The sequence below is a fragment of the Ochlerotatus camptorhynchus genome, unplaced genomic scaffold (genome assembly GCF_037179485.1).
Source record: "Ochlerotatus camptorhynchus isolate MF236.1 unplaced genomic scaffold, CSIRO-AGI_Acam_v1.1 ptg000277l, whole genome shotgun sequence".
Taxonomy (NCBI): Eukaryota; Metazoa; Arthropoda; class Insecta; order Diptera; family Culicidae; genus Ochlerotatus; species Ochlerotatus camptorhynchus.
In genome coordinates this window covers 6758382-6776355 of record NW_027040766.1, presented here as the reverse complement: position 1 = coordinate 6776355, position 17974 = coordinate 6758382, and the positions used below count along the sequence as shown (strand labels likewise).

The following is a 17974-nucleotide window of genomic DNA, read 5'->3' as shown; positions in this document are numbered from 1 at the left end:
ATACCCTCGAGGCCCAAGGAAGACAACCCTATGTTCCTATCAGAGACGTGTTGGCAACCCGTGATCTCTGCTATATGCAGTCCGTTTATGTTTTTCTTCAAATGTCTAGTATAAGAATTTAATTCCTTTTGTCTTTTGTCTCTCTTTATTAGTTTTTGTTTGTCTTGTCCCCCCGTCTCGATGAGTCTCATCGTCGCCCACTGGTCACCATAGCCGGTCGAACTCCGGACGAAGCTAGAACAGCACTACCGTTCATACTGGCGACAACGCTCTGATGAGACAACAAAACCCTACCCCAAGCTCCTCCCCTGATCCTATCCTTCGAAAATGTACCCTTCTAACCTCGAGTAAGTCGCGAGTAATCGGCCCAACTCCTACTAGACATAGAATTAAGTGAATTTTGTTACACACAGTGAACAATGAATTATCGGCTCCGTAAAGCTAACGCGATTGAGCCTTCCAAATAAACGAACTAGATAAAAAAAAAAAAATCAATAAATTACGTAACGTATTTTTGACCAATATAAGATCCTCCTCGTAGCGTGTTTTTTCCATTCCTAATACACGGCCGGTCACAACCCCTTGTTTGGGCACACGTCGGACATATGTGCAACTACCCTACACACTAAAGATGTATCCATCCACACACAAATGTCATTACTTGTGTATACAGTGTCTATATAGTCTTGTTCTGTACCTTTCTGTACTGTTTAGTATAGACCAGTGGTTCCCAACTTCTCCAGATCCGCGACCCCCTTTACGAAAAATTGAGAGTCCCGTGGCCCCCTGGAATGTACGATGGATAAATTGTGCTGAGATTAGAAAAAAAACATTAATTTGGTTTGCTATCTAATGGATTTATGTCATCTTATGTTAACAACAGGCAAAAACTAAGTCAGTGTGATTGTTGCGCTTGGATTTGATATACTAGTTTAGGAATACGGGGCTGCGTTTGAGACAACGCTAATCTCATATCGTCCTTAACGTTCAGTCTGTTCCCTGAATTTGTCTTGATCTGGAGGAGAGTTGAAAATCCTCTCTCACAGAGGTATGTAGATGCAAATGGGATCAGGACCTTTAATGCCTGCAAGGAGACTTTGGGGTACGGCTCATACATGGCACATCAAATCCTTTTCATGGAACAAATCACGAGAAGAGGAATCATTTCTCAGATCTAAGCATTCGTCCTCATCAGGAAGACTAGCCACATCCAATGAAGAAGAAAACGGGTTGCGGACTAAAGCAGCGTCTTCTTTTGTTAGCTCGGGGAAATACTTCTCAAATTGCTTATCCAGTGAATCAAGATGGGCAATTATTTCTAATTTAAGATCCGAATTCAGCTCATCCGCTCCTTTGTCTGTCATACTGCACAGTCTATCGAACATGGCAACATTTCCAATATTAACCTTTAGGCGCCAGTTTTTGATTTTTGCCATGAATGCTTAAGAGGGTCTTGGAAGTGAACAAGATTGATTTGTTTGCCCTGTAGCTTCAAGTTCAGCGATTTTAGATGCTCGAAAATATCTGCTAGGTAAGCGAGGCGCTTCTGCCAGCTTTCCTCATTAAAATTAACAAGGAAATCGTTTTTCCCTTGAGCTTTCAAGAACATTTGGATTTCGTCCTTCAATTCGAAAACACGGTTGAGTACATTGCCTTTCAACAACCAGCGCACGGAAGTGTAGAAAAGAACAACCTCATGATCTGAGTTCATTTCTTTGCAGAGTTTTGACGTAGGTGATTTCTATATGAGGGTACACTTTGTGAAAACCTTAAAAGAAACATGTAACAAAATTATGAAAGATTTTGAACGTTAATAACTCAACTGCCCCAGGACCAATTTCAATAATTTAATCACCAATCGATCAGAAATATTTCTACGCATCGATAGGAACTATTGAAAAAATGGTAAATGTCATGCATTGTCCAAAAGTGTCGAAATAACTAACAAATCCACCAATTACGTACATGCATATGCTGCTTCCCCAACTCAGTCATCAGAGAGTCGTTAGTAAACGAAACAAGTTGAAGTGGCATTCGCCTCCAATCTTCGGGCGTGTGTGAATAGTGAGGATTTAATTGCGTAACATTTTGCACACTCATCGCTATATTCAGTTGTCCCACAGCTGTCTACAGCAGCAGTCGATTTTTTATTTCGTTGTGAACCACACGATAGCCTGTTTTTGAGACTCGCTATTATAAAGTTGCTCTTTGTTCGTTGCTAGCAGTTCGGTGCCTTTTGTTGCTACGGTGCAAGATGTGTGAAGTAAAAAACACCATCAAGTTTAGCTTCAGCCATTGTGATGCCAAACCAAACATCGGAGAGATAGTGAATTTCGCCAAAGCACTCGACGCGGATCCGGCTGAAATGGAAGCTGTTTATCGCATTGGTGAGGAAAGGGGAGTCTTAATGAAGTTCAAATCAGAGGAAGCAATGCTCCATGCTCTGACATTCAATTCGGAGGATTTAATCTTCCATTATGCGAATGGAACGACGGCAAAGGTACGCATGTCGCATGCTGGTGAATTCATTCAATATGTGCGTGTGTATGACTTGCCACCAGAGGTACCCGACAACGAGCTGGATAAAGTGCTGGGGAAATATGGGAAAATTAAACGCATCATCCGGGAGAAATTTCCAACTGATCTGTGTTTTGAGGTATATACAGGGATACGCGGTGTATATATGGATGTGAAGAAGGAAATCCCCACGTCATTACATTTCTTCAATCGCAAAGGAAATATTTTTATGATGGCAACAAAGATAAATGTTTTCTGTGCAAGGTGGACGGACACCGGAAGCTTTCCTGTCCCAAGCGGAAGGCTCGGAAGGAACCGGAGAAGCAACTGAAGGAAAAAGGAAAGCAAAGTGAAAGAAAACAAAACAGCAGCAGTACGTATGCTGGTGTAGTGGTGGAAGGTGCGTCGTTTGTCATTAGCGATCAGGAAACGGACACGGGATTGGAGATGTTGAATGAAGATAACGAAATGGACGTGACTACCCCGACGACCGACGAGAGTAGCGGAGAGCATGCAACGGGAAACGATGTTCAGAAACAGCAGCAGCGATCACGATTCGGGTTCAATGAAAATGAGGAACAAATTCGGGAAAGAAAGAAGTTGCGTGCACGGGAGAAGATCGCTTTGTCGCCGCTTCTTTCGCCACCCAGAAAAATCATATGATAAAATATATTTGTATATATTTTTTTTTGTATTTTGAGTACCATAATTGGTATTCTATGTTACTCGGCTCCCCTAAGTTATTTTTATAACATTTGAGCCTGCCAAATAAACGAAATGAAAAAAAAATCGCTATATTCAGAACCACACGCCCCCAACGACCACACAAAATGCGTTTGTTGTTCTAGATGATAGAAGAGCATAGCAGAAATAGTGCGAAATAGGTTAGTGAAGCCATGATCGTCAAAAGAGAAAATCGATGAAGAGAATTTACTTTCACCCCCTGGCTTAGAACTCTTAATTCAGTCGTCGTCATAGTAATGAAAACTAGCACCGCACCGCTTTTGGTTCTTGGGATACACTTGCTGGTTGCAATTCTGCTGTTCGACATTTCCGGAGGACCACCAAAAACATGAAATTACACTATTTTCTAGGGATGCCTAAAAGTTCAATTATTCGATTAACAATTCATCGTAGAGATTTTTCCAGCTATTCGATTAAATATTAATCGAATTTTCAATTGGGTTCTTTAAGGGTATTGAGGTAAATGCATATTCGTAATCTGCATTAAAAATGGAACCCAAACCCAAAATTTCATCAATTTTGGCACTCTGGAACTATTTTAAACAAGTACATTTGCAAAAATCACCTAATTAGCGCCCATCGGTGTCACTTTGTATGGGAGCGAGCTGTCAGTTGGTCAGTTTAGTGTCAAACAGTGAAATTATTATTTTTTTTTATTTTTTTAATCATGATTTAAAAATCGAGATGAAAGTGCGTGGGGTTGAAAAAAATATCGCTGTGCTCAGAAAACGAAGCTCTTTCAGATGATATATATAAACCGATATATTTTTCAAAATTAAAGAACAGGCATAGAGAAGAACCATGACGTGAAACAGGATCGTAAATTTGCCGAAAAAAGTGTTAAGCGTCTTTCTGCTAAAGGCTAAGATTTACCAACTTGTTGAGAGCAGGAGTTTAAGGAAAAAAACTAAAAAGGGGAGGAGCTTTAGCTGGGTGGACACTGATATTCTACCGGCTGTTTCTATCCAACGCATTATTTAGTGTAGAAAGGCACAGTAGATGAAGTGTATGACAAAATACCCAAAATGGGTGGGGCATGATTTTCTAGCATTCGAAAAATGATTATTTGTCATGTCCGATTGACGAGCGACAAAACCGTAAAAAGAGGAGGAACTTCAGCTGATATGTCCTTAAGTGTTGCTTTCGTCCATACAGTAGCTGACCGAAGCTCCTCCCATTTGGTGGTGTTGTTAGCATCTAGTGTTTCGTTCGATGTCCAGTGCCGTATTATTTATTGAATCGCATCATAGGCTTTCCCTGTAAGTCTCACCCCAAGCCCATTCCACCACTTAGAGTCAATGACGAACGGCTTATCACCAACGAAGAGAAGGCCAATGCAATTGGGGAGCACATTGCCCAATCGCATTTGCTTGGCTCTACAATCCCAAGTCCACTCGAGAACCAGGTTGTGCAGTGCGTCCAGACGTTAGATACCTCCCCTTGTGCCGTCCCTCCAGAAGAACGGATTACAGAGGAACAAATTTGCTCAGCGCTGAAACACAGTACGAACATGAAGGCTCCCGGGTTTGACGGAATATTCAACCTAGCGTTGAAAAATATCAGCCCGAGGGTCCACTCGCTGCTGGCTGCCATCCTCAACAGATGCTTGGAGCTGCACTACTTTCCAAGCATCTGGAAGGTGGCAAAAATCATCCCGATCCGCAAACCTGGGAAAGACCCTTCACTACCGTCAAGCTACAGACCGATTAGCCTGCTCTCAGCGCTGAGCAAGCTGTTCGAAAAATTGATCCTCAGCCGACTAAACAAGTTTGTGGAGGAACATGACATTCTTCTTCCGGAACAGTTCGGGTTCCGCAAGGGGCATTCCACCAATCATCAGCTAGTGCGGGTGATGAATAACATCCGAAGTAACAAAGCTGTATCCAAGTCCACAGCCATGGCCTTGTTAGACGTCGAAAAGGCGTTTGACAATGTCTGGCACGACGGACTTATATACAAGCTTTGTAACTCCAACTTTCCACCATACCTTGTGAAAATCACCCGTAACTATCTCCAGCAAAGGTCGTTCAGGGTGTCGTTGAATAGTTCCCTTTCGGGACAATTTCCGATCCCAGCAGGTGTTCCGTAAGGGAGTCTGCTGGGACCACTGCTTTACAGCATCTACACGTCGGACATCCCTCCTCTAGGAGACGGTTGCGTGTTCTTTCTGTTCGCAGATGACACCGCGATAGCCGTCAAGGGTAGGATGCCTCGTGAAATTACGAACAAGCTCCAACGATGCCTTGACACCTTTACTGATTATGCCACCACGTGGAAAATCAAAATCAACGCCTCGAAAACCCAAGCGATCATGTTCCTTCACAGACAATCACCAAAACTTAAACCGTCTCCCTCCTGTACCGTAATAATGGATGGTACAAGGGTCGAGTGGTCCACTGATGTTACTTATCTCGGGATGTTGTTCGATGAGAAGCTCCTGTTCCGCTCGCACATAGAGAAAACCCTAGTTAAGTGCTCCGCCTTGGTTAGGTGTTTGTATCCGCTCATTTGCCGCAGATCCCGCCTCTCAAGGCAAAACAAACTGGCTGTTTACAAACAGATCATAGCCCCCGCGATCTTATATGCCGCCCCGGTGTGGGAATCGTGCGCTCAGACCCACAGGAACAAAATCCAGGTTGCACAGAATAGAGTGTTGAGGATGATCCTAGATCGTCCATTCGACACAAGAATAGCAGACCTCCATCAAGAGGCAGAAATTCCCAAAGTAGATTCCAAAATTGATGATATGGCAATGGCAATCTTTCTGAACATGCTTTAATAAGCAATTTGTACATAGTAGGTTAAGTGTATATAGTAGAGTAGGTTAGTTTTAAGCTGTAAATAGTAGTATTAAGTAGTTTCTCTTCAAATTCTAAAAACAAAACAAACTATTCAAAAATGCAATCTTTCTGAACATGCTTTAATAAGCAATTTGTACATAGTAGGTTAAGTGTATATAGTAGAGTAGGTTAGTTTTAAGCTGTAAATAGTAGTATTAAGTAGTTTCTCTTCAAATTCTAAAAACAAAACAAACCAATCCCACCAAGGTGGTCGACCGTGTACTAAGTCTAGGACTAATCCTGTAAAACAAATTTTAAATTTTGCCCATACCTAAAGATGAAGAAAGCAATTAAATCACTTAGTAAAAATTTATATGGTAATCGTCCAAGTTAAACTAAAAAAAAAAAAGCTTTCCCTGTAGTATCTTTGAGGTATCCTTCACTGCGTCCGTCCATCCCGTCGTAGCCATATAGTCAAGCCGTTTTCAGTAGCAGCCTGACTCTTGCGAGTGCCCAATCATTGAACAGAAGAATATGGGATTCTCCGGTTTGATTTGCTGATCCAGCTGCCTACACGTCATCATCATCTTCCAAAAGCTATAAACCTGTACTACCATCAGCCCTTTTCAGGGCCACCAAGATTTTCAAAAAAGAGTTAAATTTCTGAACATAAGAGTGTAAACAGAGAGAACCATGCTCGAATTCCTATTCCTACACAAAACACCAGCTTCTGTTGCAGTTAACAAATAACATTTATTATATAAGACCACGTAGTCCTACGTCACTATTGCGTACAACCCCATAGGGCTGTCCCTTGTAGTTTTTTGAATAAACATGTATTCAGAGCTTGTTACCGTTTGTAACATTTGTTGATGTATTTCTGTATGTTTATCGTATTCTGCATGTCCATTTGAATTTAAATAATAATTGCCAATTTGATACCCCTAGTTTTAGTACACTATACAGTACCACAGTTTACTACCAACTGCTGGAATAGGTGATGAGCCAAAAATTTGAGTTCAGTGGAACAGAAGAAAATGGGTACGAGAAGTACAGAGAAAGGGAACGGCGAGTAGCACGGAAACTTCTTCCGCGACTTGCCAAGTAACCTTAAACGAGAGCAGTTGAACAATCTAAAAAAAAACCGTTAAAATTATATAGAAGACAAGTAAGAGTGCCATAGTAGCAGGAGTGGAGCGAGAGAGTCAGGTATGGTACAGGGATGGAAAAGGTCACATGTCACAATCGGGCCTAAGACCGTTTCTTTTGTGCACTATAGGACCCGTTAAGTTTTTCCATTAAGAACGCTCGATCGAGGGGTTCGGCCAGATCACGCCGACAGGCCTTCCGTGAGCGATTGACCGCTGGAGAGCCAGTTCCGTTCGACGGCCCGGAGGATAGGACCACTTTGGACCTTTCCGTTCCGAACGAGTTCCAACCGGATTCATACCCCGATCGTTCCCGCAGAGCCACAGAATCCTGAGAGGGACCCGCCAGTACCCCGTGTAAGGTGCCGGGACATAACCTCCCACCGAAGAAGACACCTCTCCACAGTCCACCATTGTGACTTGGCATACCGACTGGCGCCACCAAACGCCCTTAAGCAACCACCGTCACCATCACCAACACCGTAGTCTCCGGTGTAACCACGGCCAGCGTCACCGCCATAATCGCCGCCACTACGGACGTTAACAACGCCGAATCCACCACCAGCCTGTACAGCATCACCACCGCCGTATCAACCACCACCACGTGCAGCATCACCGCACAAAAGACCCAGCAGTCGCCGGCCGGCCAGGTATCTGAAGAAAACCTACACTATACACGCCACACACACACCCATAGAATGTAATTGGTAGGGAAATAAACCTCTAAAGTGTAATTCATTAGCTTTTTCCCTTCAATCACACTATATCCGAGTTCTGATTAGCCCGGTAAATCACTCCAGCCGACCTTGAGGCTAAGAATTGCCCTCCAGATCGAGCTAGCCATCAAAAGAGGTCGTTGAATGACCCACCCTCATTGGTAGGCCGTTGCTTAGCCAAGCCCGCCGAGGTGTTTGTCCTGGTAGCCCCCTAGGTACCCCACCCTAGCAGCAACAAGCTCCAGATTTAATATAGTTAACAATTTTTATGACTGAATCCAGTACTTTCAACAACGGTTTCGGCAGAGTCTTGCTGGCAAGGGCATATCGATGAATATTGCAATGAACAGTAGTGGCGTGTGGAGTGATTTGCTACCAAGCATTGCTGGAGCGCCATCGGTACAAACTCCACCGACTTTTCCCCACTGTAAGCCACCCGATTCAAAAAATGTTTTGATTTTGGCCATGATATCATCACTTCAAGAGCCAAATGTGAAAAGGGCATACAAGCTTTTTGTAAACAAACCTATGTAGGCCCTTTTCTCGCCAACCGAGACTTGCCCACGCAAACCAACAACATCATCGAAAAGGAGAAAGTTTTCCCTACCCAGTGATGTTGATGATTTGCGTTGGTGTCATATGGGTGGCGAGAAAAGCGCATAAGAAGGTTTGTTTACAAAAAGCTGCCCTTTTCACCTCTTGTTCTTGACTTTTGGTAGTAGTTTCCAGATCACTACAGAAAAGAAACTCTTCCTTTAAATCGCCAGAGTAAACGTACTTCACAAATACCAACAGTTGCGCACAGGAGTTGACATCCGTAGATTCGTCGAGTTGGATGCCAAATAGAGGGGATTGCTTGATTTCTTCCAAAATTTGCACTTTAACATCTTCGGACATATGGGTAATTCGTCTTTGCACGGTGTTGTTTGATAACGAGACTTGCCGCATTTTACTCTCACTTGCTTATGTGATCGTGGCCGATTTCCTCCGCAAGCACAACATCGACGTGGGGCTCCTTACCGAGACTCACCTTAAGTCCGGCGACAGCTTCTGGTTGCCTGACCACACCATCATCTGTCTTGATCGCACCAACTCCAGGGGGGGGGGGGGGGGTGTTGTGGTCATCATCAAAAAGGGTATCAAGTTTGTCACTCTTCTCCACATCCGCATCTCTATCATCGAAGTTCTCAGCGTGGAGGTGGAATCACCAACCGGAATCGTCCGGTTAATCGTTGTGTACCACCAGCAACGGATTGGGAGCCAAATTTAAGAATGATCTGACCGCCATCACTCGCACTAGCTCTCTATTCGTCATTGGAGGCGATTTGAATGCCCGTCACGAGGCTTGGCGGAACTACCAGCGGAACCCGAACGGTCGTTTGCTGTTTTATCACTCGCAGCATGGGCTGTACATAGTGGAGTTCCCAAATGAACCAACTTTCATCTCTTCGGCCGGAAACCCTTCCACGCTGGACCGGTATATCCAAACCGGTGGCACACAACGACCTTAGCTCAGACCACCAACCGGCGCACACTTGGGCAGATCAGTGATTTTCTCGGAAAAATTAATAACTTTTGAACAAAGCATCCAATCAGAATACTGTCTTGGGTAAAGTTGTTTGTATTAGTTAAGCGCTTCTATTGAATAAATTAATTAGTTCGCAACTTGGTCGTAGAGATGGCGCGCAAATCTAACTTTTGAATAAAGCATCCTAGACGTATGGTGTTTTCAACAAAGTTTTTTATCTATTAAAATGAAGGAAAGTTTCAGAAGACATAAAACTTCCATAACCTTTAGTTTTGGAGATATAGGGTATATTGAAAAATATGATGCCAAAATTCTTATTTTTAATTTTTTTCTTTGTATATTTTTATGTGTTTGCTCTGGTTTCTGCATTTATTACAACGAAAACAAACTAGGTGCGAATTTTCATTGAACTGTTTGTGGAATTTATAGTGGTTTTAGTGAAATATTCTCGAAAAACATGATATTTTGCCTGTATTTTAGGTGGGTGGGATTATCGTAAGGGCAGCTAAGGACAGCTGGACTTTGTCTCTTTTGCTAGCTCATGTCATTGTCTAACATAAACCAGAAAACTGAAGACGTGATATACGATGATTTTTTTTAAATTTAACTTTATATATACCGATAAAAACATCCTCTACATTGAAATAAACTGTTTCACAAAATGGAAAACATTATATAAATTTTTGACATGTCACCATTTTAGATTAAAAAAACTTTGTTGAAAACACCATACGTCTAGGATGCTTTATTCAAAAGTTAGATTCGGACGCCATCTCTACGACCAAGTTGCGAACTAATTAATTTATTCAGAAGAAGCGCTTAACTAATACAAACAACTTTACCGAAGACAGTATTCTGATTGGATGCTTTGTTCAAAAGTTATTAATTTTTTTCCGAGAAAATCACTGATCAGCCCCAGTGTGGGCCGGACGTAACTGGGCCCATAACCTCTAAATACGTGTTTTCAGTAGGAAGTCTGGTTTAATACTACATAAAGTTTTCAATTATTGAAACGGGTAAACAAGTTCTCTACAGAAATCAACTACTCCTTCGACCCAACTCTTCACAGAGTATGTGGGCGGTCATGCTCATGCTCATAACTTGAGCACATAACCGTTTCTTGTTGTGTTTGTCGTATTAGATACTTGATAAAAGCTTTTTTGATCGGTCTGTGTGCTGAAAATATCTGAGAATGTCTTTACATGGCCAAGGGGTTTCAAATAAATACATTGGATTAAAATTAAATACCTATCGATCCATCAGCTCATGAACCGGGGACCAACGGCTTTACTTCCCATCTGAAGGCGTGATCAGAGATTTTATGCCTCAGAAAATCCCGGCGGCTCCGACTGGGTTAATTTTCGGAATTTTTAAAGTTTACTTGGATTTAAGATCACTAAAACCGAAATTGAAATGTTCTTAAAAGTTTCACTCTAGTTAGAAATATGACAGGGCTGAGCTCAAGTCATACCCATCCGGAAGCCAGGCATGGATTATCCCTCTTCTGCCAGCTACAGACCTATCAGCCGTGTCTCATTGTTATCTCAGCTGTTGGGAAAAGAACAGTTCTAGACCAACAATTGAAATAGGCGGAACAACCAAACGTACACAATGGCTTTAAACACAAAATTCTCGAGAATCAAAACACTCCCACGTAAACTAACAATGCCATTCGATAGAGGAAGTTTGCTCTAGCAGATGACGGTGTTAGATTGCTTGGATGTGCTTTGATTCATGAGGAATTTGGGTTTAAAGCCATTGTTTACGTTTGGTTGTTCCGCCTATTTCAACTGTTGGTCTAGAGTTCATCACCCGGTTTTCGGCCAACCGACTGACTCGAATCTGTGCTGCAAAATCTTGACAGTACACGGTGATATTCGCAATTCTGCTTTGGTCACTCATTTGAACTAGCAGTCATCGTCAAGGCAAACCATGGCAATTGTCAGTGACGAGCATGTTTAGATTTTGTTATTAACTAAATTTCTAACGAAATTAAATGACTTGAGCAACCCAACAAACATTGAATGCTGAATAAGAGCTTATTGAGGCAAAAATAAGCTTCTTCAGCTAAAAAATGCCCTCTTCATCTGTTAATCAACTCAAATTGTTTGTTGGGAAAACAATTACGTTCTGAACTGCTTGGATAAAAATAATGTGACACAGAATGCACGACATTTCATTTGTTGTTACCAGGTGAATCTTTGTCATTGACGAAAAAATGAATGATATTTTGACGAAGGTTTTTTTTAGGACCAAATCTGTCAGTGACCAAATGTGAAAAACAATATTGTCAATATCACGCGAAAGACTGTCAATGATAATGGCAAATCTCAGCACTGACTCGATTAACAAATGAATTCCTAAAACTTTTAGTTAGATTATAAATGACAAATATTATAATGTTTTGAACCTTTATCAAGTGTGCACAGTGGGTGTAGGTTTAACCAAATAAATGCAATCTAGGGTTCGGCATTTAACAATTCTAGCATTTAATAAACGAGTTCTTATCGATACTATTATTTTTCGCATTATTTAACAACCTTTCTTAGGATTTAGGAGTTTACACCAAATTCCGAAATATCTGACGGTTTGCCAGTTTTTATGGACCGAATACGCTCCATGAATACCATATGAAACTTATTTGGATCGAACTTGCGCACCAGATGAGTCTAGCACGCCACGCCACTACCATTACTCCCGGGAAGATTGTTCCAACGAGGCAATTTGAGCGTTTAAAACTATCTGACTAACATGTAGCTTAATTCTAGCTTGCTCGATGGGTGTCAGGGTTTTTGTAGTCTTCGCCATGCTGAGGAAAAACATATCGATATCATCTCTTTCACTGGCTGGCGTTAAATCTTCCTCATTCTCAATGTAACTCCCAGCCGGGGTGCCGGCAGATTGCTTCCTCCATTTTTTAGCAGCTTCCCGAGGTCCATCGCAAGGTTCGTCGCAGTTCCGTTTTCTCCTCTGGGTGCTACTCTCGGCAATCTCCGGTTGGTCATTGCTAATCGGTCTGGACTGTTGGTCGGGGTGAACGTTATTAGCATCAGCCGAAGATCCGGAAATTGATCGCGGTCGAAGCGGCCTAACTACGGGTCTGTTTTGACTCTGCTCTGGGCCGTAAGACCCATCGGAACTCTCTTCTTGCTTGATGCCGGGCGAATCTAGGGGAATCATCGATTCTCCCACCAAACGGTCACACACCTTGGGGCTGGAGATTTCCAATTCCTCCATAAAACTTTTATCGTCTGTCTCGGAATAGTACTGCTGTTCGTCCGTGTCATATTTGGCCATTATTTTCGACGGATCGATGTGATTGTAGAGAAAGGCCATCTTCTGCTCGAACCGCCACGGGTGCATCCGTTTGGTCCGTCGCCGTTTGATTGCATTCATAAAGCAGCGCCGCAGCTTTTCCCATGCTTCTTTGGCTTGCTCACCTGCGAGAGAGAATGTCAAGTTTAGATATGTGAGAGCAGAAATAATTAATGTTCAGTTTGTTACCTTTAACGTTCAGATGGTTCCCGATGCTGTCCCAAGCTTTGCCCCGCGTGGCTTGGTCCTTGTATCCTTCGGCGTTGTTGTCGTACAGGCAGGGATGGAGGTATACCTGATCGATGACGTTTTCCTCATTCACAGTTGCCTTTGGTTGATTTGGAACGGCACGTTGACTATGGTAGGCCATCTTTAGAAAATATTAAACTGAAAAACTTGATGGTGAACGTCACGTACCTTCATCAGCACTGTCGTTTGGTCACGTAATGCGAGCGTCAGTCGGCAACATACAAACAACACACGCTTGATGAAGGTGACGGATGGTACCAATACATTCAGACGTGAGCTCACGTGTGTGTTTAGTGCAGACAGAAGGATGGCTTCTCTGCTGTCTCGCTCACATGAGTGAGTGGCAAACGGCGTGCTACAGCATGGCTTCCATCTGCTAGCAAGCGTGTAGGTACCTCCGTTGTTGGGGTGCGGAGCGAGTGCGCAGTGGTTTATTATTGTCATCGTTTGTTTTGCTCGCTCTCGCTATAATATAAAGTTCGCGTCACTTTTCGAATAGACCAATCAACATTGATCGATTCCCTTCATCGACATTCTCTTTCGTAAATAACTCGGCTACAGAAACGTTACCTGTCGCACGTCTTTGTCGCATTGGATGCCTGGTTGTTGCTTCTTCCATCGAACTGTGTGTCGAAAATGTCCGGAAATATCTTAACACGGCTTTGACGATCCAATGAGAAAGTCGATGAAGAGAATCGATCAGTGTAGGTAGGACCTATTGAAAAGTGGAGAGTGGGTTCTTTTCTATGCCATTAAGAAAGCATTTAAAAACATATACATACACATACGCTATGTAAGGTAGAGCACTACTTCGTCGTAATCGCCCATTTCCGTTCTATAAATCAGAAAAGATCAATAATATCAATGATTTCACCGTGCAGAAATCAATGATAGGTTTGTTCCGATGTGTTAGTTCATTAGCTACAACATAAACCCTGTTAGGCCGACAACATAGTAGAAGCGATTCGAAGCGATTCGATTCGTTGGCAATAAGCGGAGCGCTTGCGTGAAAGCACCCTCTATGAGCGTTCTATGGGAATCGCCCAAACCAGCCATAGTGAAAGCGATACGAAGAGGTGTAAAGCGTTCAGCAAAGCGACAGAGCTGTTCGTGTTGTGTTTTGACGCCTTCGAACGCAAGTGGACTGATTCTAGTGAGGAAAAATGGACACCGAAATCGATTCGGAAAATCTGATTGCTCTCGTTTTTACGAGAAAAGCGCTGTGGGACAAAACATTGAAACAGTACCGGAACCGGTTGATGGTCGATAAGCTTTGGCGACAAGTTTCCTGTGAGCTGGGAGGAGAGGCAACAAGTAAGTGTAAATAGTGATTTATTTCATAATTAATATAATGTTTTTATTTACTTTACAGCGGATGCAGTGAAGAAAAGATGGAAAAATCTCCGGACCTCGTTTGCGAAAGAGATGAAGAAGATTCCGGAAGGAAGATCTGGTGACGCAGGACCATCGAACTATGGAACATATACATCCTGGCCCTTTTTCGAGTCGATGCTTTTCTTGAAGGATCAAGTAAAACCACGCAAGTCCGGCAGCAACCTTTCGGCTGGTGGTGGTGGCAATGAAAACGATGTGGATGATGAGGACCTCCACGAAAGCGTATCAGAAACCATACCTGAAGAGCCAACCGATAATGCAGATGCATATGAAGTCGCTCCTGCAGCTGAAATAATTCCTCATCCGAACCCACAACCACGAAACAGAGCTGGTAAGCGAGGTGTTCAACAGCAGCTGATTGACATTGAAGCCCGGAAATTGAGACTACTGGAAAAAAAGGCTAATAAGTCTAGTGCTTGTGACGACGATGAGGATGAAGCATTCTTCAAAAGCCTCCTGCCACATGTGAAAAAGCTGAAGCCAAGAGAAAAACTGGAATTTCGAATGGAGATGCAAAGTCTCGTACACAAGCTTGTCTACAAGGACAACAGAACCCAGGATGATCCGAATGTGTACAACATTCAAAGTTCTACGCCGTTGCAGAGCCATGCACCATTTGCTGAGTTTGAAATGAACGCATCACAGACATCTTGTTCACATCAATTTACTCCACAAATGCAACAACGCTTGAATAATATGCTTTATAGTTGTAGTACATTGATCCGGAATTATCTGGACATCTGACTCGAATATGTTTGCCATCAATAGCGCCGATGCAGTTTGGGAAATTCCATTTAGTCCAATACTCATTTGCCACCGATCGAAACATTTGCTCAGTTGGCACTGGCATATAAATCGGCTGAAGAACTTCCCATAGTGTTTGGCACGTTTCTCGGACTACGCTAGCAACCGTTGATTGACCCATACGGAATGAAAATGCGAGGCTAGCAAAAGATGATCCTGTTGCAAGGAACCTGCAAAATAAATATACAAGGTGCATTTAAATATGATGTTGTTCCAACAATCAAACAATTTAAATCATACCTGAGAGTAACAATCAATCGTTCACAAGGTAGAATCGGTTCTTGATTAAAGTTGGTCCAGTCTTTTATTATCTTGTTTGTCACTAGATTCAAAATCACATCGAATGTGTCCATATCCATTCTTGTGTAAGACCGAAACTTCTCTGGATATTTACGAAGATCTTCGTACAACCTGAAGAACTCCCCATCTCGCCTTCTATTTCGATTGATCGGGTGAACTGCAAACTCTCTTTCGTTGTTGATTATGAAATTAATCGTGCTTGAGGAAGCGAAATATTCCTCATCGGATGAATCCATGCTGAATAACAAATTTGAACAAATATTTTGCACTGCGCGCGCGACTGTAATGTTTTCAAAAACGCTTTCACTATGTCATAGGTTGCTTCGCTTGCCACTGCATTTCGCTTTGCCAATTGCTATCGCATCGAATCGCTTCGAATCGCTTCTACTATGTTGTCGGCCTAAGATTTTGGATCACAGCTCTTTCTGCATGATGGGTTTGACATTTTCGCTCCGCAGTGTTCGGACGGCCCCGGGTCGGGTCCTGATTGGCCTCCCGGGGTTTGGACTCGTTTAGTGGGAGGCTGGCTTGGTGCAGGCCGTTGGAGGATTGTATGGGGGTTGCTGTGGGGTGGGGTATCCGGACTTCTTGTTCATTGCCTTCTGGCCTTTTCCGTGTTGCACTGTTCAAAAGTTCTGTAACTGTTCTTGTGGAGAATTTTCTCAGCTATAACTTTGCAGAATATAGGGATTGATAGTCTTGTAGTATGGGGCTGCTGTTTTGTGGGCGACACTGTGTTCTGCGGTGTGACATAGTAGCCATGATTTTGTGCTCTATTCTACGCGCCTGAAACACCAGTGTTGCCTGCTGGACAGTTGAATCATGGGGCGGTAGTTGCTTGGATCATTAATAGCTTTTGATGCTTACATTCTATCGAAATTTGGACTTACACAGAGTTGTGGCTGAAAGAGTTTGCTTCAGGCTCAGTTATCGTTTTTGAAGCGGAGCGATACGGTGAATTGATGGATGGATATGAGCAGAATGTTTGGTTTTTCCATAGTAATTTCCATGTAGACTTTGGACGGTTGGTGCCGTGTCTTTCTCTTACCGGATGGGTTTGGGTTTTGGGGGCTAGTCGGGGCCCGATTAGGGGCCGTTTGAGCACTGTTGAGCGGAAGTGTTGGATTTTGGTTCCAGTCGTTACCCAACTAACAATTTTCACAACGTAAACGCTTTACTCATTTCATTTATACAGCCTCAAGCTGTATTCAAACGTTATACGATATGAAGAAACCTTTACTCAATTTATACAAGCAAATCTGGCGAACTTACTCAGCTACTTATGGCTGTTGGAACAGTCGGGAGAAGCTCTTATTTCATATCCCTTAACGCTTCTATACAGCTGTTATCCTGCTGTTTAGTTGTGTGTGAACTTGAAAGGCGCTTATTCAACCTTTTCCCGGTTATCCAATAATCACTACACAGCTTTCTGTTGAAGCCGGGTGAAATACTGTTTACGCTTCTTTATATGAAGGAATTTATTGAGTTTATTTAGCTGTGAATCAAATTAATCGAAATTAGTTACAAATCATCACCAAATTATTTACCCTGCACCGGAACCTGGAATTGAACTCGAGACGACCTCATTGGCAAACCTTGACACTACCAACTGTGCTACGCCAACACTTTGAACTTATGTAAACAAATCAACATTCCCTTCTACAACAAAATCACTGAGTAGAGGCTTTATAATAGTGCACATGAATCACTTTTCTCGACTAGTTATAAAAGAGCAGAGTAAAAGTTGTAAAACTGCACACGTCTAAAAATAAACCTAGTTGACTGTGATAATGCTTCCGAAGTTGCTCTAACACAGTTTATAAGCTGAGTACAGGTTGTGTAGTTGTTGAAAAAGCACTTTTGATGTTTATGTTATTCAACAAGAGTGGTTAGTTGTGTAGAAGCCATCACATGGGTAACATATTCACTTTGTTAGCTTTGTTTTGCCGCTACAAGTTGAAAGTTGATTAGTGTGTGTATAGAAGTGAGATTAGCGTTTATTGGCTGATGTTATTCAGTGCGACTGACACATTGAATAATGGTTGTGAGAAAGTTGAGTAAACGCTCTCCAAAACTATTTTGCTAGCTTTTTCTTGCAGCTGTATCTGCAGCTTCTTTTCAGCTACTTTACAGTACAACGCTGGAAAAGTTGGCTTACAAAGCTGAAAATGTTAGTTGGGTAGGGCTGCTGGGAAGATTACCGAATTTACTTCTATTCATGTCAATGTCAATAGTAATGCTCGTCTGCCAAACAACGACCCTGTCAATGTCAATGTCAATTAGTTATAGAATAAGCTTATTAATAGAAATGAGTGTAAATCGATTCTAAACTTTATCTAACATTACCCAAAACTCATCTTTAAAATACTATACTAGTTAGTTTGTAATGTGTTTTAAGTAGGTATCATAAGCATGAATAAGAATAGTTAAAAATAATTATCAGAAATTAAAAATGATAAAAATTAGTTTCGATAGACT

General features: G+C 42.3%; 2 protein-coding genes across 2 annotated transcripts; one reads left to right on the top strand and one right to left on the bottom strand.

Moving 5' to 3' along the window:
- Positions 1–11979: 11979 nt before the first annotated feature.
- LOC135706428 (uncharacterized) lies at positions 11980–13336 on the bottom strand. Its single transcript, XM_065228035.1, has 3 exons — positions 13166–13336; positions 12938–13118; positions 11980–12873 (listed from the first exon to the last, which is right to left on the bottom strand). Exons 1-3 carry the CDS (start codon positions 13169–13171, stop codon positions 12125–12127), a joined length of 936 nt encoding a protein of 311 aa, XP_065084107.1. The 5' UTR covers positions 13172–13336; the 3' UTR covers positions 11980–12124.
- A 535-nt stretch (positions 13337–13871) lies between these two features.
- Positions 13872–15258, top strand: LOC135706427 (uncharacterized). Its single transcript, XM_065228034.1, has 2 exons — positions 13872–14311; positions 14370–15258. Exons 1-2 carry the CDS (start codon positions 14161–14163, stop codon positions 15134–15136), a joined length of 918 nt encoding a protein of 305 aa, XP_065084106.1. The 5' UTR covers positions 13872–14160; the 3' UTR covers positions 15137–15258.
- The last annotated feature ends 2716 nt before the right edge of the window (positions 15259–17974 follow it).

What these genes read in the sequence shown, in the direction of transcription:
- LOC135706428 (XM_065228035.1), bottom strand. An exon ending in GAACCATCTGAACGTTAAAG is followed by an intron (nt 12,874 to 12,937) that starts GTAACAAACTGA and finishes TCTCTCTCGCAG; the next exon opens with GTGAGCAAGCCAAAGAAGCA.
- LOC135706427 (XM_065228034.1), top strand. Translation starts at nt 14,161, where the DNA reads ATGGACACCGAAATCGATTCGGAAAATCTGATTGCTCTCGTTTTTACG. An exon ending in GCTGGGAGGAGAGGCAACAA is followed by an intron (nt 14,312 to 14,369) that starts GTAAGTGTAAAT and finishes TTTACTTTACAG; the next exon opens with CGGATGCAGTGAAGAAAAGA.